The sequence below is a fragment of the Hemitrygon akajei genome, chromosome 24 (genome assembly GCF_048418815.1).
Source record: "Hemitrygon akajei chromosome 24, sHemAka1.3, whole genome shotgun sequence".
Lineage (NCBI taxonomy): Eukaryota > Metazoa > Chordata > Chondrichthyes > Myliobatiformes > Dasyatidae > Hemitrygon > Hemitrygon akajei.
Window position 1 is genome coordinate 55560355 of NC_133147.1, and position 23766 is coordinate 55584120.

General features: G+C 40.1%; 1 protein-coding gene across 1 annotated transcript in view; it reads right to left on the reverse strand.

The window, feature by feature from the left end:
* Nucleotides 1-23766, reverse strand: part of LOC140715758 (uncharacterized) — an 87243-nt gene that overhangs the window by 28008 nt on the left and 35469 nt on the right. The window contains exons 9-10 of the mRNA XM_073028128.1: nucleotides 17587-17880; nucleotides 4089-4382 (exon numbers count right to left, since the gene is read on the reverse strand). Coding sequence (XP_072884229.1) covers nucleotides 4089-4382; nucleotides 17587-17880 — 588 coding nt within the window. The remainder of the gene's footprint in view (nucleotides 1-4088; nucleotides 4383-17586; nucleotides 17881-23766) is intronic.

Below are 23766 nucleotides of genomic sequence, written 5' to 3' on the forward strand. Positions count from 1 at the left end.
AAACTAATTTGGCAGGGGATGGGAAGCGGAGTGATGGGGCTGAGGAAGGAGAAAACTAAAATAATCAAAGATAGTGTGCAACATAAATTATAGAAAGAATAGGCAGGATATGAGGCTTAACCAAAGCCAGTGTCATGAGTTACAGGGCAATCGAGGCATGGTACAGTTAAAAGAAGAGAAAGCAACACATACTGGACTGAAAGTGTTGTATTTGAATGCAGGCAGCATAAGGAATAAAACAGACGATCATGAAATTCAGCTCCAGACTGGCAAACATGGCCTTGTGGCCGTCTGACTAATTGAAAACTGACTGTCATTGGAAGCTGAACGTCTGAGGATATATGATCTATCGAAAAGATAGGTTAGTAGGCAGAGGAGGTGTGTGTTCTGTGTTTTAATTTTAAATCATTGGAAAGAGATGACATAGGATTTGAAGGTGTAGAGTCTCTATGGGTTGAGTTAAGAAATAGCAAGGGTAAAATAACTCCAATGGCAGTTGTATACAGGCCTCGAAACAGCAACCGGGATGTGGATTACAAATTGCAGCAGGAGATAAAAAAGGTGTCTCACAAAGGCAATATCATGATAAGAATTGGGGATTTTAACATGTAAGTGGATTGGGAAAACCATATCAGTACTGGACATCAAGAGACAGAATCGGCAGAATGTCTAAGGGATGTCTTTTTAGAACAACTTGTTGTTGACCCCATGAGGGGATCGGCTATGTTGGATTGGGTGTTGTGCAATTATCCTGAGGTGATAAGACAGCTTAAGGTTAATGATCACCTAGGAAATAGTGATCACAATATGATCGCGTTGACACAGAAATTTGAGAGGGAAAAATAAAATTAAATGTATGTATTTTAGTGGAATAAAGGAACTTACAATGACATGAAAGAGGAGTTGGCCGAAGTTAACTGGAAAGGGACATTTGCAGGAAGGACAGCAGAGCAGCAGTGGCTCAGTTTCTGTGAAAAATGAGGGAAGCGCAAGACAGATCTATCTGAAATAAGAAGAATGTTTCAAAGGGAAGAAGAATACTACCATGGCTGAAGTCAGAGCCAAAGTAAAAGCAAAGAAAGAGCAGACAAGGAATCCAGAGCTAGTGGGAAGATAGAGGATTGGAGAGCTTTTAAAAACTTGTAGAAGGTCATTTGGAAGGAGAAAATGAATTATGAAAGGAAGCTGGTGACTAATATCAAAGATACTAAAAGCGTTTTAAAGTACATAAAGGGTAAAAGAGAGTCAAGGGCAGATATAGGACCAATACAAAATGAAGCTGGAGATACTGTAATGAGAGATGCAGAGGTGGCAGAGGAACTGAATGCGTATTTTGTATCAGTCTTCACAGAGGAAGACATCTGCAGTATACCAGACATTTGAGAGTGTCAGGGAAGTGAAGTTTGCGCACCGTAAATTATGACTGAGAAGGTGCTCAGGAAGCTTAATGGTCTGAGGGTGGATAAATCTCCTGGAACTGATGGAATGCACCCTTGGGTTCTGAAGGAAGTAGCTGGAGAGATTGTGGAGGCATTAACGTTAATCTTTCAAGAATCAATAGATTTTCACATTGTACTGGATAACTGGAAAATTGCAAATGTTACTCCAGTATTTAACAAGGGTGGGAGACAGCAGAAAGGAAACTTTAGACCCATTATCCTAACATCAGTGGTTGGGAAGCTGTTGGAATCCATAGTTAGGGATGAGATTATGGAGTACCTGGAGGCACCTGACAGAATAGGCCAAAGCCAGCATAGTTTCCTGATTGGAAAATCTTGCCTGACAAACCTACTGCGTTTGTGTGTAAAAAAAAACTACAAGCAGAGTAGACAACAGAGTTGCAGTAGACGTAGTGTACTTGGACTTTCAGAAGGCCTTTGACAAGGTGTCACACACGAGGCTGCAAAGCAACATAGGAGCCCATGGAATTATAGGCAAGTTACTAGCGTGGGTGCAGAATAGGCTGGTCGGCAGAAAACAGAGTGGGAGTAAAGGTATCCTACTCCGGCTTGTTGATAGTTACCAGTTGAATTCCACAGGGGTCGGTGTTGGGACTGCTGCGTTTTATGATTATGTCAATGATTTGGACTACGATTTTAATGGATTTGTGGCTAAAGTTGCCGATGATACAAACAGTGGTAGAGGAACGGGTGGTGCTGAGGAAATAGAGAGCCTGCAGAGACACTTAGATACTTAAGAAAAATGGGCAAAGAAGTAGCAAATGAAATACAATGTTGGAAAGTACATGGTTATGAAACTTGGAGGAAATAAATGGACAAAGTATTATATAGATGGGTAGAGAACTCAAAATGCAGAGATGCAGAAGGACTTGAGAGCCCTTATGTAAGATACCCTAAAGGTTAATCTCCAGGTTGAGTCAGTTGTTAAGAAGGCGGGTGCAATCTTGGCATTCATTTGTAGTTGTATAGAATATAAGAGTTGGAATGTGATGTTGAGGACCTATAAGGCACTCGTGAGACCACAATTGGTCCATTGTGTGCTGGTTTGGGCTCCTTATTTTAGAAAGAATATACTGACATTGGAGAGGGTTCAGAGAAGATTCTCGAGAATGATTCCAGGAATGAAAGGCTTACCGCATGAGAAAAGTCTGGCAGGTCTTGCGCTGTATTCTCCGGAGATTAGAAAATGAGGGGGGATCCCCTGGAAACATTCCAAGTGTTAAAACACCTGAACAGATTAGATATGGCAGCATTATTTCCCATAGTGGAGGATTATAGGACAAGAGGGCAAGAATTCAGGATCAAAGAAATGAGATGTGGAGAAATTACTTTAGTCAGAGTGTGGTAAATCTGTGTTTTTTTTTTTTGCCATGAGCAAATGTGGAGGCCAGGTCATTGGGTGTATTTAAGGCAGTGTGAAATCAGTTGTTGATTAGCCTCTGCACCTATTCTTATGGTCTGATGGTTCAACAACGGTGCAGCACAAGGCTCTCTGCGCAGACCCCTGTGCAATGCAATTTACACTTATGAGTGTATGGTTATGCACAGCTTCAAAGTCACATTCAAATTTACTGACAATACCACGGTCGTAGAGCGCATGAAAAGTGGTGACGACGCAGCGTACGAGAGAGATTAAAAATATGGCTAAAGCGTGCCATAACAACAAAGCATTACAGAATGAGAAAACGAGAGATCTATGAACCAGACTTTAATTACGAAGAAACACTGCAGAACCTCTACTTGCTTTTGAGTACGTAAAGTTTCGGCATTACATCTAGAACTTTGACGAACTTCTGAATCCCAACCACCGAAATCATGGACTACCTTGAACGGAAGATCCCAGAAAAAGGATTGGATATGCCCAGTTTATCACGGGTAAAATCCTCAACACCATGAAACATATCTGCACGAAGAATGGTCGCAGGAAATCAGCATCAATCATCAAAGACGCCACTCTCTAGCACTTACGTACTTCCCGCTGCTTAATCAGGAAGAATATACAGGACCCTCAGGATTCACACCACTATCTTCAGAAACAGTTACTACCCTTCAATCATCTGCCTCTTGAACCAAAGTGAACACCTTCCCTCAACGTCGCTTGCCCCGCCCTTGAAATATTTCCACAGGCTATCAACTCACTTTCAATGACTCTTCATCTCATGTTCTTGAGAGGTAGATTTTGTATTAATCGTATTATTTCTTTTTGTATTTAGAATTTGTTGTCTTTTGCACACTGATTCAGCATCCACATTGGTATGGTCTTTCATTGATTCGATTATGGTTGATATTCTACTGTGGATTTTATGAACGTGCTCGCAAGAACCTGTACCTCAGGGTTGGATATGGTGACATATATTTACTTCAATAATGAGCTTACTTTGAACATCAAACTTTCAATTGTGCCCATCATGTCCGAATGTCTGCAAAAAAATGTGATTCACGAGGAGAAACGGGAAGATTGAAGGAAGAGGTATACTTGGCCGTAGTACACAAGCGTCAAACCAAGGTGAGTGTGAATGTAAATTTTGTTTGCTGTACCATAGACTAGACCTCTCAGTCATAATATTATTGTTCTAATCGAGAGCATATATCACCTGGTTGAAATGGAGAACAAATTAAATAACTCACCCACGACCGTTATCTTTATTCTGTTGCTTTCTGGTGATGATATGGTTCTACCGGACACCGTGCGCGTGTCATCACAGGAGTAATCCCACGGAGCAACTCCTCCGTTTGCGAAGGTGAACGTCGCGCTGTTTCGCTGTGACAGCTTTTCCTTTACTAGGAGTCCATCGTTGTACAGGCGAAAGGTGTCACCGGAATATTCCTGATCAGTTTTCTGACAAGTAAGTATGACCGACTCATCTGACACATAGACCTCATCAGGTCTGTTACTTGATATTTGAGGTTTTTGTGGCCGAGCTGCAAGGAAAGAAAATGAATTGATTCAGACTGTGTACAAGATACGTAATCAATGTTCTCATTAACTCCCGCGCAAAACTCGTGTGCAACTATATATTTCTGATGCATAATTACCATTATATAACTTGCCCCATCAGAAGATGTATTTGCAGAAATAGTATTTCCTGGAGGCAATAAGTGTGGTATGTCTGTATACTTGAATGAATGATCCACAAGAAAGCTTTGCTAAGTTAAATGATTGCACCTCCAGAGTTATTACCTTGTCAGGAAGCTGAAGCAGAGATCCAACCACAGACCACATACAGTGCGCACTATAATATTTCCAGAGTAGCAAATCCGGGGGTTGGGGGCAACAAAGTCGTCGTCAAAGTTCAGGAGGAGAGTAAAATTGCCAGAGAAATCCAGAATCGGGCAACGGAGAGAGTCGATATTGAGACAGACAGAGTTCAGATATCAATGCTGGAATGGCTCAGGAAAACTCACTGGCACAATCTGACAACAAACAGGTGAAAATCCAGGACTGAAATACACTGAGAAATAAACAGAGAGACAGATGACAGGTGCAGCACAATGAGAGATAGATAGATAGATAGATAGATAGATAGATAGATAGATAGATAGATAGATAGATAGATAGATAGATAGATAGATAAATAGATAGATAGATAGATAGATAGATAGATAGATAGATACTTTATTCATCCCCATGGGGAAATTCAACTTTTTTCCAATGTCCCATACACTTGTTGTAGCAAAACTAATTACATACAATACTTAACTCAGTAAAAAAATATGATATGCATCAAATCACCATCTCAAAAAGCATTAATAATAGCTTTTAAAAAGTTCTTAAGTCCTGGCGGTAGAATTGTAAAGCCTAATGGCATTGGGGAGTATTGACTTCTTCATCCTGTCTGAGGAGCATTGCATCGATAGTAACCTGTCACTGAAACTGCTTCTCTGTCTCTGGATGGTGCTATGTAGAGGATGTTCAGAGTTATCCATAATTGACCGTAGCCTACTCAGTCAGTTGGCAGGAATAGAAGTAATAATGAGAAACAGATGAGAGACCGAGTATTCTGTAATACAGGGTCCGGAGTAGAGCAGGAGCGGGGACAGAAGCATGTGGCAATACAAAACCACAGGCTGACAGCTAAGGTAAAAGAAAAAAATGTGTTCAGCAGGAGCTACTGACAGACCTGCACGATTGCTGCTCGTGCCATGTTTTAGAGAAGGCAGAAATATAGGAAGTGTTACGGATTCAGCAATAATAAATATATAAGTGAGGCAGGGTTTTTTTTAATAACAAATAGAACATTTATTAAACACTGAAAAACAAACCCCCCAAAGTAAACAAACCACTAACGTAACCGGAAACCAGCTGCTGTGTGGCAGCTTAAACAGTTCTTAAAGGAATAAAGCGAACACAGTTCTTAAAGTGATGTTGTAAAAACAGTTCTTCAAAGTAGTACTGCAAAAGTTCAAAATGTTTACAGTCCATTGAAGGAGTGACTTTTTGAACGAATTAAATTCTCTTTCACGCCGCGTTGTTGCGGTTCCCAGTCGAACTATACTTTTCCCGGAGAATTTACGAAGATGAAAATGAAACGGCTTAAAGGCACTGACCTTTCCTTTAGAAAACTCTATCCAACCCTTTCTGCTATATTTCGCAGGGATTAACACGTGGACAGCCAACAAATTCCTTCCGAATGAGGATCAAACAAGGTCGAACCTGTTTCACCGTCGAAATCGACTTTCCTCGATCTTTTAGCTCCCGAACTCCGATCTTCACTCTCCACTGATTTTTAACTCGCAGTATTATGAAGAAACTGCCGGCAATGACCTTTTAAACTTTAGTCATTAATTAAAATTCCATCTTTCAACCAAACTGTGTCATAATATTGGACCACGCAGTGGCATGGAGTCAAAATGGCAAATCCAGCCACGAACAGCCCCTCCTCACAGGGAGGGGTCCTCCTCTTATACCCTGTAAAGAAAACCTGTCACATGACCTCTACTGGCGGGAAAATGACATCACTCCACCAGCACAAGACCACTACCTTAAGTCCAGTATAGCTTCAACACCACTGTCATGTGACAAGTACAAGATACCCATGGGTACGTAACACCTCCCACCAAAAAAAAAACTTTGGTCTGTCAAGAACAAAATTTTAACAATTGTTTACAAGGAAAAAAACAAATGTATAAATTTTATAACATACACAGTATACATAGTATCATCATATAACGTCTTACAACTTACAATACAGTAGGAGTGTTACAATTGTAAAAAACTACTCCACAAAAAATTACATTGTACATTCAACTTCAAGATAGACAATCAGCAAGCACATTATCTTCACCTCTAATATGAGTTATCACAAAATTGTACTCTTGTAACATCAAATTCCAATTTAATAACCTTCTGTTTTTGTTTTTCATCTTACTCAGAAACACCAACGGATTATGATCAATGTAAACAACAAGTGGTTTTTGAGTTGTACCAACATATATGTCAAAATGTTCTAAAGCTAAAACAAGAGATAACAATTCCTTCTCTATTGTCGAATAGTTTCTTTGATGCTTATTAAATTTCTTGGAAAAGTAAGCTACTGGATGATCAACTTCATCACCCTCATTCCTTTACATTAATACTGCTCCTGCAGCCTCATCACTAGCATCTACAGCTAATGAAAAAGGTTTTTCAAAGTCAGATGCCTTGAGCACAGGTTGTTGACATATCATAGTTTTCAACTTTTCAAATGCTTCTTGACAAGGCACTGTCCACACAATCTTCTGCAAAGGGTTAATTAATGGAAGGGCAACATTAGGAAAATTCTTACAAAATTTTCAATAATATCCTACCATTCCCAAGAATCTTCTGAGAGTTTTTTTTCCCGTTGGAGTGGGAATCTCTAAAATTGCCCGAACTTTTGCCTGAACAGGAGCTACCTTACGTTGACCCAAAACATAACCAAGGTAAGCCACAGTGGCATGTCCGAATTCACTCTTAGCTAAATTAATAGTTAAGTTAGCTTTTGAAAGCCTTTCAAACAATTTCTCCACCGCAATAATGTGTGCTTCCCAAGTATCATTTCCTGTCACTAAATCATCGATATAAGCATCTGTGTCTTTCAATCTCTGAATCACAGAGTTAATCATCCTCTGGAAAGTACCTGGGGCATTCTTCATCCCAAATGGAAGAACATTATATTCATATAGCCCAGATGGAGTTACAAATGCAGAAATCTCTCTACCTCTGTCCATTAGTGGAACACACCAATACCCTTTCAATAAATCAATCTTTGTAAGGAACTTTGCTTTTCCAACTTTATCTACACAATCATCTACTCTAGGAATTCGATATGCATCTGTTTTCGTTACAGCATTCACCTTCCTATAGTCCGTACAAAACCTAATATTACCATCTGGTTTTGGCACCATAACACAAGGTGAACTCCAGTTCGAGTTAGAAGGTCTAATAATATTATTCTCTAACATATATTTAATTTATTTCTCAGCAAGTTCACATTTTTCTATGTTCATCCTATATGGGTGTTGTTTAATAGGTTTGGCATATTTCATAATCTACATCATGTGAATCTATAGTCGTCCTTCTCGAAACATCTGGAAACAAATCCTTATATTTAAAAATTAATTTCTTCATCTGCTGTTTCTGCTCTGGCTGTAAATGTGCTAGTTTCCCATCAATATTTTCCAGAATGGTTGAATTTGGTAACCTGACAGAAACAATGTTGGATTTAGAATGAAATTCAGATGAATCATCTATCATGTTCCTAGTTAAATCAAATTCATTATCATTAACCACAACAGTCACAGTATCAGATTGCTTCTCATAATATGGTTTTATCATATTTATATGGCAAAGTTGTGTTGGCCTTCTACGATCTGATGTTTTTATCAGGTAATCCACATAATTGATTTTAGACACAATTTCATAAGGACCATGAAATCTAGCTTGTAAAGGATTCATTTGCACTGGGAAAAGAACCAGCACTTTATCTCCAAGCTTAAACATCCTCATCCTACCTTCTTTATCATACCAAGTTTTCATTTTCTCCTGAGCCAATTTTAAATGTTCCTTGGCTAAGCTACAAACTTTATGTAACCTGTCCTTAAATTTCAAAACATAGTCCAACAAATTAGTGTGTACTTCCTTACTAATCCACTGTTCTTTTAATAAAGCTAAAGGTCCTCTAACTCTATGCCCAAATAGAGTCTCTAGCTTTATCACTGAGTCCATGGAATTCCTTCCCTTCCTAAAACCACTCTGATAACTTGCCAACATTCCCCTCTTCTCAAGATCATACGATGACTTTTCTGTTATCATCCTTTCCATTATCTTGCATATATTTGATGTTAATGCTATTGGCCTGTAGTTAGTGGGTTTTGACAGATCCTTGCCAGTTTTCCTTATTGGAATTACTACTGCTTCTTTCCATGCACTTGGTAATCTTCACCCTCCCACACTCTGTTGTAAAGATGCAGCAACTTCAAGAGCGCTCCTTCCCCTGGAATTTTTAGCATTATATAGCACATCAGATCTGTCCCTGGGGAGGTTAGTCTCGATATCTTTATTGCTCTCACCATCTCTGCCAACGTCATCAATTATATCATCAGTTTCTTCCCTCCTGTTTAACACAACTGGGAGTTGACTCATTGTTCTTTCCCTTCTCCTTCTCCACTCTTTAGTCAAATGTTTTTGAACTATGTATCTTTACAGATGACATGGCCATGATTTCAGCCTTATCCCTACTGGAGACTGCTGTTTCCTCCTCAGATATCATTACTGGATATTCCCATTCCCTTCTATCCCCTCCCATCCTCTTAATCATTCCCCATACCTCTCCCACAGGTGTCATTCGTCCTATTTTGTTGCAAAAACTCCACCAACTTGCCCTTTTAACTTGATGTATAGTTCTTCTCATCACTGCCTGCACCTTCTTATATTGAATCAAATGCTGCATATTATGGGTTCTTTTAACTAGTCTGAACACTCTATTTCTGTTTTTTTTTTATACAGCCTGACAACATTACTCTGTTCACCATGGTCCCAGTTTTCTATTCATCTTATTTTTACTCCTGGGTATAGATCTTTCTGTTGCCATAATAATTGCTGAAGTCACCTGACTTTTTAATTCATCTATATTTCCAGAAATGTCAATCCTTGTCAATGCTTGTTCACTCAACTTCTGGAACTTACTCCAATCTGCTTTTCCAAACACCCACTTTGGGATTCCACCACCTGATCTTACACCCATTGATCATGAAACTGGGTAGTGATCGCTGCCTACTGTTGAAGCAGTGCAAACTCCCCAGTTACTAACTCCAGCCAAGGTATTAAACACTAATGTCATATTTAATACTGACTTAGTTCCTGTTGTTATGTTTATCCTTGTTCCTCGACCATCATTCATACATACTAAATCCTTTTCTTCCATCAAATCTGCAATTACCTTTCCATTTGAATCTGTAAATTAATCCCCCTATATTGTGCTGTGAGCATTGAAATCTGCAAACATCACTACTATATGTCTGTTTTAACCTTGTATCCTCACTAGGCTGTCCAAATCCAACCTTTTACATGAATTGTATTAGTTAACTATAACCACTTACTCCTCTTTCTCCCACACTTCCACCACTATGTATTCCTGATCATCTCCCTTTTTGAGTACCCTATATGGTATACCTTGTTCGACTAATATAGCACAACGCCCTCCTCTCCCTAGATTTCTATATTTTCTTATCATTGTATATCCATATACTGCAAAGTCTAAAGTTGGTTTCAACCAAGTCTCCTGAATACACATTGCATCCGGTTTTATAACGATTTCTTTAATAAACTGCTTGAACTCCTGACTATTGGTCAGTAAGTTCCTTGCATTCCATTGCAAAAGAATCACCATAATTAGTATTAACCAATCCATGACAATTCCTGGTTTGACTGATAAGAGATGTTCTCCATCACTTCTTCCCATGTCAATCCTACTAACCCTAAATGGTTCATTGCTGGTTTGACAACCAGGTGAATTTTTCACTTTTTGACTTTACCTCCTCTGTACTATTAATCACTCCTGCAATGAATGTTACTAGAGCCTTTTTGTCAACATAAATCCCATCATTTGTTTTTTGTTGCATCTCTCACATCCCTCTTGCTCCCTGTTCATTACAAGCATTATTCTGTTCTCTTGACATACTTACAGCTTCTGCATAAGTGATCTTTCTTTTCACTCATACTTCTTGAATTTTATTCTCCCGTCTCTTAACCTCGCACCCACTATATGCCACATTATGAGCTCCTCCACAATTACAGCATTTTGGTTGCACTCCTGTTCCACACTTTCCATATTCATGATCACCCCCATATCCAGCACGTCTCCTCTGCCTACTACAGTTTTTAGCTATGTGTTCAAACCTTTGACAATTATAGCACCTCAATGGATTTGACACATACACGCTTACTGGGTAACCCCTGAAACCCAGGAACACTTTCCCTGGCACTCCTTCTTCAAATCCAATCAACACCGATTCACTTTCCTTGTTCAACTCCCTCCTTTGTTGTTTTCAGTCTTTGAGCATTCATTACTTTTCCTCCTTTGATATTCCTCTTCAACTCCTCCATATTTATACTCATTGGTACTCCCCGTGATCACTTCTTTACATCCACCACCATTTCGTGCTCCCATCCTGTGAATTCCACCTTACGTTTTCCTATCTCTCTTAATTTGAGCGCTTTCTAATGCTGTTCCTTATTCGCATATCTTACCAATAGGTTGCCATCATTAAGGACTTTTGCAAATACTATTTCCACTATCTTATTTGCCAGTGTTGTTGGTAGCACCAACAGGTTAATTTTTTGCATGTTTCCTTAAGCCTTCTCATTAAATCTTATTATGACAACACCTTCACTCTGATCTCGTTCATCTTCCTCACTTTCAGAGCGCTCTCCACTACCATTTTTATTCTTTTACTCCCTTTGTCTCGGTTTTCATTCATCCGTCCCCTCACTATCTCCTCATTCCCTTTACTTCTCCCTTCACAACCACCCATTTCTCCCCAGCTGCCAACCTCTGATCGGCTCACCCCTCAGTAGTTCAGCAACAAATCCTCAAGCTCCCCCAGGGCACTGCTCTCGGTTCCAACTAATACAACACCTCTAGGCTCCAGCACAGCGACCCAACCTCTATGGTCTGGGACACATCGCCGACTGCTCTCCTGCCCACCAAGGCCCCTGTGAAGACCCAGAACCAACACCCACCTCCAAGTCGTGAAAAAGAGCTGGAGGTGATAAGGGAATAAATAGGCTGTAGGTGATGAACCTGGAATAAGTGGCAGAAGACTGCCATTAGCTGCATGGAGACTGGGCGGGGTATGTATTTGTAGGCTGGGGAATGGGAGTGGGAGATGACGTAATAGTTATTGCATGGAAACGCGTGGAAATAGCCGGTAGAAACATTTAACTGCCTTGGATTTTTATCACAGTCCAGAAAAATATACCACGAGATACATGATGAAACTTGGGAGAAGATCTTACAGAATTTCCCATGGGAAATCCTCTTCCATATCAATAAACGCAGCGAGAAATCAATAAAGGTTAAGAGGTGTGGTTCTCTTAAGTAACTACATAGTTATTCTAATATGCGCCCAATTTGGATAGCGGAGCAACAGGTCCACATCAGAGGCCATGTCATTGGCTCTTCACGCAACCCAAGAACATCTGAACAACACATTTGCACACATAAGGATATTCTTTTCGACTACAACTCCGCCCTCGATACCATCACCAGCAAAAAACTAATCAAGACCTTGGCCTCGTTGTGCAATTGTATCCTCCATTTCTTCACTTGTACTTCCAAATTCAAATTGGCAGCAATATCTCCTCCTCGATTTCCATCAACGGCTATTTTGTGCAGGACATTTTAGAGGGGGCAACTAAGCTCAACAAATGAGGGCTACTCGCAGGTCAGAGGCGGTGATTTAAAACAAGAGCTTCGCGGGCGTTAGCTCGACAAACCAAATAGATGTACAGAAGGGATAAACGGAGCGAACATTGTTGGGAGTGGGCCAGTGATGAGAGTAGAAGCAACAGGCTTTTTCTCATCGAGGTTTCGGAGAAAGGGGGCTTCGACGAGGTAAGTGGGTAAGTGGACTTCGTTTTTGGTTTTTCTTTGCATTTTTTGGAGGAACAGAGAGTATGAAGGTAGGATTAATACTTTGCTCTGGGTAACGGATGTGGAAATCCAGGGAATCTTCCAGTCTCCCAGATAGCACCATCTGCGCCAGCTGCGCCGAGATGCAGCTCCTGAGAGACTCTGTTAGGGATCTGGAGCTGCTGTTCAATGACCTAAAGTTCATTAGGGAGAGTGAACTGGAGAGAGAGAAGAGCTACAGGGAGTTCATCACCCCGAGGCTGCAGGAGTTAGATAAGTGAGTGACGGTTAGGGAAGCAAGGGAAAAGAGCTCAGATAGTAGAGAGCGCCCCTGTGGCCACCCTCTCAGTAATTGTTATCTTCTGTTAGATGCTGTTCGGGGGATGACCTGATAAATGACAACTGCAGCCATCGGATCTCTGGCACTGAGCCTGGATCCGTGATGCAGAATGGGAAGAGGAATGCAGTAGTCACAGGGGATTCTAGAGTGAGGGGAACAGACAGGAGTTCTGTCAGCCTGATAGAGATACTGCATTGTGTGTTGCCTCCCACGTGCCATGTTATAGGATGTCTCGGACTGGCTGAAGGGAGCTGGTGACCAGCCAGATGTCTTGGTACATGTTGATAACAACGACATATGTAGAAAAAGGAGGAGGTCGTAAAGAGACAATTCAGGGAGTTAGTTAGGAAGCTGAAAGGCAGAACCTCTGGGGTAGTAATCTCAGGATTGCTGCCTATGCCACGTGTTAGTGAGCCATGACTCACATGATCAGGTGTATTAATGTGTGGCAGGTAGTCTGCTGTAGGGGGCAGGGCTTTAGATTCCTGGATCACTGGGGCCTCTTCTGGGGGAAGAGCAACCTGTACAAAAAGGACGGGTTACACCTGAAACAAAAGGAGTCCAATATCCTTGCGGGCACATTGAAGAGAGCTGTTAGGGAGTGTTTAAACTAATTTGGCAGGGGATGGGAAGCGGAGTGATGGGGCTGAGGAAGGAGAAAACTAAAATAATCAAAGATAGTGTGCAACATAAATTATAGAAAGAATAGGCAGGATATGAGGCTTAACCAAAGCCAGTGTCATGAGTTACAGGGCAATCGAGGCATGGTACAGTTAAAAGAAGAGAAAGCAACACATACTGGACTGAAAGTGTTGTATTTGAATGCAGGCAGCATAAGGAATAAAACAGACGATCATGAAATTCAGCTCCAGACTGGCAAACATGGCCTTGTGGCCGTCTGACTAACTGAAAACTGACTGTCATTGGAAGCTGAACGTCTGAGGATATATGATCTATCGAAAAGATAGGTTAGTAGGCAGAGGAGGTGTGTGTTCTGTGTTTTAATTTTAAATCATTGGAAAGAGATGACATAGGATTTGAAGGTGTAGAGCCTCTATGGGTTGAGTTAAGAAATAGCAAGGGTAAAATAACTCCAATGGCAGTTGTATACAGGCCTCGAAACAGCAACCGGGATGTGGATTACAAATTGCAGCAGGAGATAAAAAAGGTGTCTCACAAAGGCAATATCATGATAAGAATTGGGGATTTTAACATGTAAGTGGATTGGGAAAACCATATCAGTACTGGACATCAAGAGACAGAATCGGCAGAATGTCTAAGGGATGTCTTTTTAGAACAACTTGTTGTTGACCCCATGAGGGGATCGGCTATGTTGGATTGGGTGTTGTGCAATTATCCTGAGGTGATAAGACAGCTTAAGGTTAATGATCACCTAGGAAATAGTGATCACAATATGATCGCGTTGACACAGAAATTTGAGAGGGAAAAATAAAATTAAATGTATGTATTTTAGTGGAATAAAGGAACTTACAATGACATGAAAGAGGAGTTGGCCGAAGTTAACTGGAAAGGGACATTTGCAGGAAGGACAGCAGAGCAGCAGTGGCTCAGTTTCTGTGAAAAATGAGGGAAGCGCAAGACAGATCTATGTGAAATAAGAAGAATGTTTCAAAGGGAAGAAGAATACTACCATGGCTGAAGTCAGAGCCAAAGTAAAAGCAAAGAAAGAGCAGACAAGGAATCCAGAGCTAGTGGGAAGATAGAGGATTGGAGAGCTTTTAAAAACTTGTAGAAGGTCATTTGGAAGGAGAAAATGAATTATGAAAGGAAGCTGGTGACTAATATCAAAGATACTAAAAGCGTTTTAAAGTACATAAAGGGTAAAAGAGAGTCAAGGGCAGATATAGGACCAATACAAAATGAAGCTGGAGATACTGTAATGAGAGATGCAGAGGTGGCAGAGGAACTGAATGCGTATTTTGTATCAGTCTTCACAGAGGAAGACATCTGCAGTATACCAGACATTTGAGAGTGTCAGGGAAGTGAAGTTTGCGCACCGTAAATTATGACTGAGAAGGTGCTCAGGAAGCTTAATGGTCTGAGGGTGGATAAATCTCCTGGAACTGATGGAATGCACCCTTGGGTTCTGAAGGAAGTAGCTGGAGAGATTGTGGAGGCATTAACGTTAATCTTTCAAGAACCAATAGATTTTCACATTGTACTGGATAACTGGAAAATTGCAAATGTTACTCCAGTATTTAACAAGGGTGGGAGACAGCAGAAAGGAAACTTTAGACCCATTATCCTAACATCAGTGGTTGGGAAGCTGTTGGAATCCATAGTTAGGGATGAGATTATGGAGTACCTGGAGGCACCTGACAGAATAGGCCAAAGCCAGCATAGTTTCCTGATTGGAAAATCTTGCCTGACAAACCTACTGCGTTTGTGTGTAAAAAAAAACTACAAGCAGAGTAGACAACAGAGTTGCAGTAGACGTAGTGTACTTGGACTTTCAGAAGGCCTTTGACAAGGTGTCACACACGAGGCTGCAAAGCAACATAGGAGCCCATGGAATTATAGGCAAGTTACTAGCGTGGGTGCAGAATAGGCTGGTCGGCAGAAAACAGAGTGGGAGTAAAGGTATCCTACTCCGGCTTGTTGATAGTTACCAGTTGAATTCCACAGGGGTCGGTGTTGGGACTGCTGCGTTTTATGATTATGTCAATGATTTGGACTACGATTTTAATGGATTTGTGGCTAAAGTTGCCGATGATACAAACAGTGGTAGAGGAACGGGTGGTGCTGAGGAAATAGAGAGCCTGCAGAGACACTTAGATACTTAAGAAAAATGGGCAAAGAAGTAGCAAATGAAATACAATGTTGGAAAGTACATGGTTATGAAACTTGGAGGAAATAAATGGACAAAGTATTATATAGATGGGTAGAGAACTCAAAATGCAGAGATGCAGAAGGACTTGAGAGCCCTTATGTAAGATACCCTAAAGGTTAATCTCCAGGTTGAGTCAGTTGTTAAGAAGGCGGGTGCAATCTTGGCATTCATTTGTAGTTGTATAGAATATAAGAGTTGGAATGTGATGTTGAGGACCTATAAGGCACTCGTGAGACCACAATTGGTCCATTGTGTGCTGGTTTGGGCTCCTTATTTTAGAAAGAATATACTGACATTGGAGAGGGTTCAGAGAAGATTCCCGAGAATGATTCCAGGAATGAAAGGCTTACCGCATGAGAAAAGTCTGGCAGGTCTTGCGCTGTATTCTCCGGAGATTAGAAAATGAGGGGGGATCCCATGGAAACATTCCAAGTGTTAAAACACCTGAACAGATTAGATATGGCAGCATTATTTCCCATAGTGGAGGATTATAGGACAAGAGGGCAAGAATTCAGGATCAAAGAAATGAGATGTGGAGAAATTACTTTAGTCAGAGTGTGGTAAATCTGTGTTTTTTTTTTGCCATGAGCAAATGTGGAGGCCAGGTCATTGGGTGTATTTAAGGCAGTGTGAAATCAGTTGTTGATTAGCCTCTGCACCTATTCTTATGGTCTGATGGTTCAACAACGGTGCAGCACAAGGCTCTCTGCGCAGACCCCTGTGCAATGCAATTTACACTTATGAGTGTATGGTTATGCACAGCTTCAAAGTCACATTCAAATTTACTGACAATACCACGGTCGTAGAGCGCATGAAAAGTGGTGACGACGCAGCGTACGAGAGAGATTAAAAATATGGCTAAAGCGTGCCATAACAACAAAGCATTACAGAATGAGAAAACGAGAGATCTATGAACCAGACTTTAATTACGAAGAAACACTGCAGAACCTCTACTTGCTTTTGAGTACGTAAAGTTTCGGCATTACATCTAGAACTTTGACGAACTTCTGAATCCCAACCACCGAAATCATGGACTACCTTGAACGGAAGATCCCAGAAAAAGGATTGGATATGCCCAGTTTATCACGGGTAAAATCCTCAACACCATGAAACATATCTGCACGAAGAATGGTCGCAGGAAATCAGCATCAATCATCAAAGACGCCACTCTCTAGCACTTACGTACTTCCCGCTGCTTAATCAGGAAGAATATACAGGACCCTCAGGATTCACACCACTATCTTCAGAAACAGTTACTACCCTTCAATCATCTGCCTCTTGAACCAAAGTGAACACCTTCCGTCAACGTCGCTTGCCCCGCCCTTGAAATATTTCCACAGGCTATCAACTCACTTTCAATGACTCTTCATCTCATGTTCTTGAGAGGTAGATTTTGTATTAATCGTATTATTTCTTTTTGTATTTAGAATTTGTTGTCTTTTGCACACTGATTCAGCATCCACATTGGTATGGTCTTTCATTGATTCGATTATGGTTGATATTCTACTGTGGATTTTATGAACGTGCTCGCAAGAACCTGTACCTCAGGGTTGGATATGGTGACATATATTTACTTCAATAATGAGCTTACTTTGAACATCAAACTTTCAATTGTGCCCATCATGTCCGAATGTCTGCAAAAAAATGTGATTCACGAGGAGAAACGGGAAGATTGAAGGAAGAGGTATACTTGGCCGTAGTACACAAGCGTCAAACCAAGGTGAGTGTGAATGTAAATTTTGTTTGCTGTACCATAGACTAGACCTCTCAGTCATAATATTATTGTTCTAATCGAGAGCATATATCACCTGGTTGAAATGGAGAACAAATTAAATAACTCACCCACGACCGTTATCTTTATTCTGTTGCTTTCTGGTGATGATATGGTTCTACCGGACACCGTGCGCGTGTAATCACAGGAGTAATCCCACGGAGCAACTCCTCCGTTTGCGAAGGTGAACGTCGCGCTGTTTTGCTGTGACAGCTTTTCCTTTACTAGGAGTCCATCGTTGTACAGGCGAAAGGTGTCACCGGAATATTCCTGATCAGTTTTCTGACAAGTAAGTATGACCGACTCATCTGACACATAGACCTCATCAGGTCTGTTACTTGATATTTGAGGTTTTTGTGGCCGAGCTGCAAGGAAAGAAAATGAATTGATTCAGACTGTGTACAAGATACGTAATCAATGTTCTCATTAACTCCCGCGCAAAACTCGTGTGCAACTATATATTTCTCATGCATAATTACCATTATATAACTTGCCCCATCAGAAGATGTATTTGCAGAAATAGTATTTCCTGGAGGCAATAAGTGTGGTATGTCTGTATGCTTGAATGAATGATCCACAAGAAAGCTTTGCTAAGTTAAATGATTGCACCTCCAGAGTTATTACCTTGTCAGGAAGCTGAAGCAGAGATCAAACCACAGACCACATACAGTGCGCACTATAATATTTCCAGAGTAGCAAATCCGGGGGTTGGGGGCAACAAAGTCGTCGTCAAAGTTCAGGAGGAGACTAAAATTGCCAGAGAAATCCAGAATCGGGCAACGGAGAGAGTCGATATTGAGACAGACAGAGTTCAGATATCAATGCTGGAATGGCTCAGGAAAACTCACTGGCACAATCTGACAACAAACAGGTGAAAATCCAGGACTGAAATACACTGAGAAATAAACAGAGAGACAGATGACAGGTGCAGCACAATGAGAGATAGATAGATAGATAGATAGATAGATAGATAGATAGATAGATAGATAGATAGATAGATAGATAGATTGTTACGTACCCGTGACACGTGACAGTGATACCCTTGTCACGTGACTGGGGTTGAAGTTATACTGGACATGAGGTAATGGTGGAGTGATGTCATTTTCCCGCCAGTAGAGGTCATGTGACAGGTTTTTTCTACAGGGTATAAAAGGAAGACCCACCCTGTCGGGTGGGGCAGTTCGTGGCTGGATTTGCCAAGATGACTTCATATCACTGCGTGATTTAAAGGGATGACGCAGTTTAGTTAAAAATGAAGTTTTATATAATGCCTAAAGTTTAAAAGGTCAGAGCCAACGGTTTCTTTGCTAATGGAGAGTGAAGTTTGGAGATCAAGAAAAATCGATTTTCGATGGATTGACTTCGACCTTGTGTGATCCTCATTCGGAAGGATTTCGTTGACTATTCTCGCTGTTGACCCCTGGGATGACCAGAAAGGGTTTGAGAATAGTGTGGAAGAGAGGTCAGTCACTTTAAGTTGTTATATTTAATAAAATTCGACGTGGGAGTTCGACGCTGGGAATCGAAGGACATCGACGTGGAAGAGAATTTAAATCGCTTTAAAAAGTCTCTCCTTTTAAAAGTACCGTGAGCTTTGGAACTGTCGGCATATCGTTCTTTGAACTGTTTTCATTCGGCAATTCGCTTTGGAGAACTGTTTTTTTCAATACTACTTTAAAGACTGTTTGAGACTGCAAAGCTATTAAGAACTGTCTGACCAGCTGTCAGCAGCTGAGCTCGGACCATTGTTTGGGTTTGTTTACATTTGAAGGGGGTTTGTTATCAGTGTTTAATAAACGTGTTATTCGTTATGAAACCCCTTGCCTAACTCATCTATATTATTGTTGCCCGAATACGTAACATAAATATGGGGGCTATGTCCGGAATTGAATTATTTGAGTTTAAAAAGTTTTTTGAATTTTGAGTCGGTGTTTTGGTAACGGGGATTGCTCGGTTTTTTTTTGTTTGATTGGCTTGTGAGTGGTATTCGGCAACGATGAATATTGATGAGTTTCTGGATTCGCCAGTCGCGGATTTGTTAGCGAAGGCGAAAAAAACTGAAGTGTCTGAGATCGCTAATCGGTTGCATCTTAAAGGGATTTTGCCAACTACTTCAAAAGCTGTAATACAGAGAAAAATCGCATCACATTTTGTGGCTTCGGGTCATTTTGAAGAATCGATTTTAGAATCGTTTCCAATAAGTAATCTGGAGATGCAGTTGCAAATTGAACAAATGATGTTAGAAAGGTGTAAATTGGAAATTGAACAAAAGCAGAGAGATTTTGAATATGCAATGGCGAAATTAAGGTCTGTAGAACAGTCTGCTGATTCTAAAAAACCGTTTGTTGCTAGCCAAGAAATTAAATTGGTCCCTCCATTTAGTGAAACAGAAGTGGAGAGATATTTTCAACATTTTGAAACTATTGCTCGGATGTCAGAGTGGCCGAAAGATAAATGGTCAGTGTTATTACAGAGTGTAATCAAAGGCAAGGCACGACACGTTTACACAGCTTTAACTGCTGCGCAAGCATTAGATTATGATATTGTGAAGGAAAATATTCTCAAATCGTATGAATTGGTCCCAGAAGCGTACAGGGAAAGATTCAGGAGTTTGAAAAAGTCTGTGGAAAAGACTTATGTGGAATTTGCCTATGATAAAGCTATGTGTTTTGAGAGATGGGTTTCTTCTAAAAATGTAAATGAGGACTATGATACATTGAGAGAGCTGATTTTGATGGAGGAATTTAAAAGAAGCATTCCTGTTGAAGTAAGGACCTACTTAAATGAGAGGGATACTGATAAATTGCAGGACTGTGCTAGATTAGCTGATGAGTATGTTTTAATCCATAAGAATAAATTTCCTCAGGGTAGAATTTTTAAGAGGAAAAATAATATGGAGACTCAAGGTAAATCAGAAATTAAATTAGAGGTTAATGAGAGAGGTAAGGAGGAAGGAAAGCCTGTGAAGGAAAGACAGTTTGGTCTTATTTGTAACTATTGTAAGAAGCCTGGCCATGTAATAGCTAACTGTTTCAAATTGAAAAAGAAAGAGAAGGAAGCAGTTCCGGATGTTTGTGTGCAACATACTAAAGCACCTGTAAAGTTACAGGGTTTGGTAAACACAAATGAGGATTTGTTAGAGTCTGACAAAGTTAGAAAGGGATATGATCATTTTATAACTGAAGGGTTTGTATCCTTGAAAGAAGGATCTACTCTGGTGCCAATAAAGATTCTTAGGGATACTGGAGCTTCTCAATCACTGATGTTAGATAGTGTGTTGAAGTTTAATGAAGAGAGTGATACTGGTGAGGTAAATTACATAAGAGGTGTTGGAAGTGATTTTATGCCTGTACGTTTACATGAAGTAAATTTAAAGTCAGGGTTAGTTACAGGATTTGTTAAGGTAGGATTACAGCATAGCTTACCTGTGAAGGGTATTTCTTTATTGTTAGGTAATGACTTGGCAGGTGGACAAGTTTTTCCTAAAGTGCATTTGACAATGGAGTCAGAGGTACCTGAGGTGAATTCTAACACAGATTCTTCCTGTGTTGTGACTAGAGCTATGGCTAAAAAGATTGATGTGCAGAATGAGGTTGTTACTCATGACTGTTCAACTCAGGATTTGAGTTTTGAGGATGTGTCAGAGACTTTCTTACCTTCGTTGTTTGAACAAGGTTCTGGGAGTAAGTCTGACTATGAAGATTTATCTTTGTCACGGAAGGAGATGATAGCAGAGCAGAATAGAGATCCTGAGATTGTAAAATTAAGGGAACAAGCTTTACTAGGTAGTGAAATTGAGAAGGTGTCAGTAGGATATTATTTGGAAAAAGGAGTGTTGATGAGGAAATGGAGGTCGCCTACAATTCCTGCAAGTGAGGAATGGAATGTTGTTTATCAGGTAGTTGTTCCTAAAGTTTATCGGAATGAGATTTTGACTTTAGCTCATAGTGTGCCTTTAGGTGGACATCAAGGGGTAAGGAAAACTGTGGACAAGATTTTAAAACATTTTTACTGGCCTGGTTTAAGAAAAGATGTGGCGATGTTTTGTAAGACGTGCCATACTTGTCAGATTGTGGGTAAACCAAATCAGGTTACACCAGTAGCTCCGTTACAACCTATTCCAGCATTTGGTGAACCGTTTTCTAAAGTTATTGTAGATTGTGTTGGTCCATTACCAAAGACAAAAACTGGTTATCAGTATTTGTTGACTATCATGTGTACTTCGTCTAGGTTTCCAGAGGCAGTACCACTTAGGAATATAAAAGCTAAAACTGTGACGAAGGCTCTTATAAAATTCTTTACTTATTTTGGATTGCCTAAGGAAATACAAACTGATCAAGGTAGTAATTTTATGTCTGGATTGTTTCAACAGATAGTTTATAAATTGGGAGCTAAGCAAATTACTTCGTCTGCATACCATCCAGAATCGCAAGATGCTTTGGAGAGGTTTCATTCTACTCTCAAGAATATGATTAGGACATATTGTGTGGAGAATGAAAGTGACTGGGATGAGAGTATAAACTTACTTTTATTTGTAGTAAGGGAATCGGTACAGGAATCTTTAGGTTTTAGTCCATTTGAACTTGTGTTTGGGCATAGAGTTAGAGGACCTTTAGCTTTATTGAAGGAACAGTGGATTAGTAAGGAAGTGCATACTAATTTGTTGGACTATGTTTTGAAATTTAAGGACAGGTTACATAGAGCTTGTAGCTTAGCCAAGGAAAATTTAAAGTTGGCTCAGGAGAAAATGAAGACTTGGTATGATAAGGAAGCTAGGGTGAGGATGTTTAAGCCTGGAGATAAGGTGTTGGTTCTTTTCCCAGTGCAGACAAATCCTTTACAAGCTAGATTTCATGGACCTTATGAAATTGTGTCTAGAGTTAATGATGTGGATTATGTAATAAAAACTCCAGATCGTAGAAGGTCAACACAACTTTGCCACATAAATATGATTAAACCATATTTTGAGAAACAATCTGATACTGTGACTGTTGTGGTTAGTGAGAATGAGTTGGATTTAACTGGGAACATGATAGATGATTCATCTGACTTTCATTCTAAATCTAACATTGTTTCTGTTAGGTTACCTAATTCGACTATTTTGGAAAATATGGATGAGAAATTAGCACATTTACAGCTAGAGCAGAAACAACAGATGAAGGAATTGATTTTTAAGTATAAGGATTTGTTTCCAGATGTTCCGAGAAGGACTACTATAGCTTCACATGATGTAGATGTTGGAGATGCCAAACCTATTAAACAACATCCATATAGGATGAACATGGAAAAATGTGAACTTGCTGAGAAGGAAATTGAATACATGTTAGAGAATGATATTATTAGACATTCTAACTCGAATTGGAGTTCGCCATGTGTTATGGTGCCAAAACCTGATGGTAGTATTAGGTTTTGTACGGACTATAGGAAGGTGAATGCTGTAACGAAAACAGATGCCTATCCAATTCCTAGAGTAGATGATTGTGTAGATAAAGTTGGAAAAGCAAAGTTCCTTACAAAGATTGATTTATTGAAAGGGTATTGGTGTGTTCCATTAACGGACAGAGGTAGAGAGATTTCTGCATTTTTAACTCCATCTGGGTTATATGAGTATAATGTTCTTCCATTTGGGATGAAGAATGCCCCAGGTACTTTTCAGAGGATGATTAATTCTGTGATTCAGGGATTGAAAGATACTGATGCTTATATTGATGATTTAGTGACAGGAAATGATACTTGGGAAGCACACATTATTGCGGTGGAGAAATTGTTTGAAAAGCTTTCAAAAGCTAACTTGACTATTAATTTAGCCAAGAGTGAATTTGGACATGCTACTGTGACTTACCTTGGTTATGTTGTGGGTCAAGGTAGGGTAGCTCCTGTTCAGGCAAAAGTTCAGGCAATTTTGGAAATTCCCACTCCGACGGGGAAAAAAACTCTCAGAAGGTTTTTGGGAATGGTAGGATATTATCGAAAATTTTGTAAGAATTTTGCTAATGTTGCCCTTCCATTAACTAATCTTCTGCAGAAGAATGTGAAGTTTGTGTGGACAGTGTTTTGTCAGGAAGCATTTGAAAAATTGAAAACAATGATATGTGAACAACCTGTGCTTAAAGCACCTGACTTTGAAAAACCTTTTTCATTAGCTGTGGATGCTAGTGATGAAGCTGCGGGAGCAGTATTGATGCAAAGGAATGAGGGTGATGAGGTTGATCATCCAGTAGCTTACTTTTCTAAGAAATTTAATAAGCATC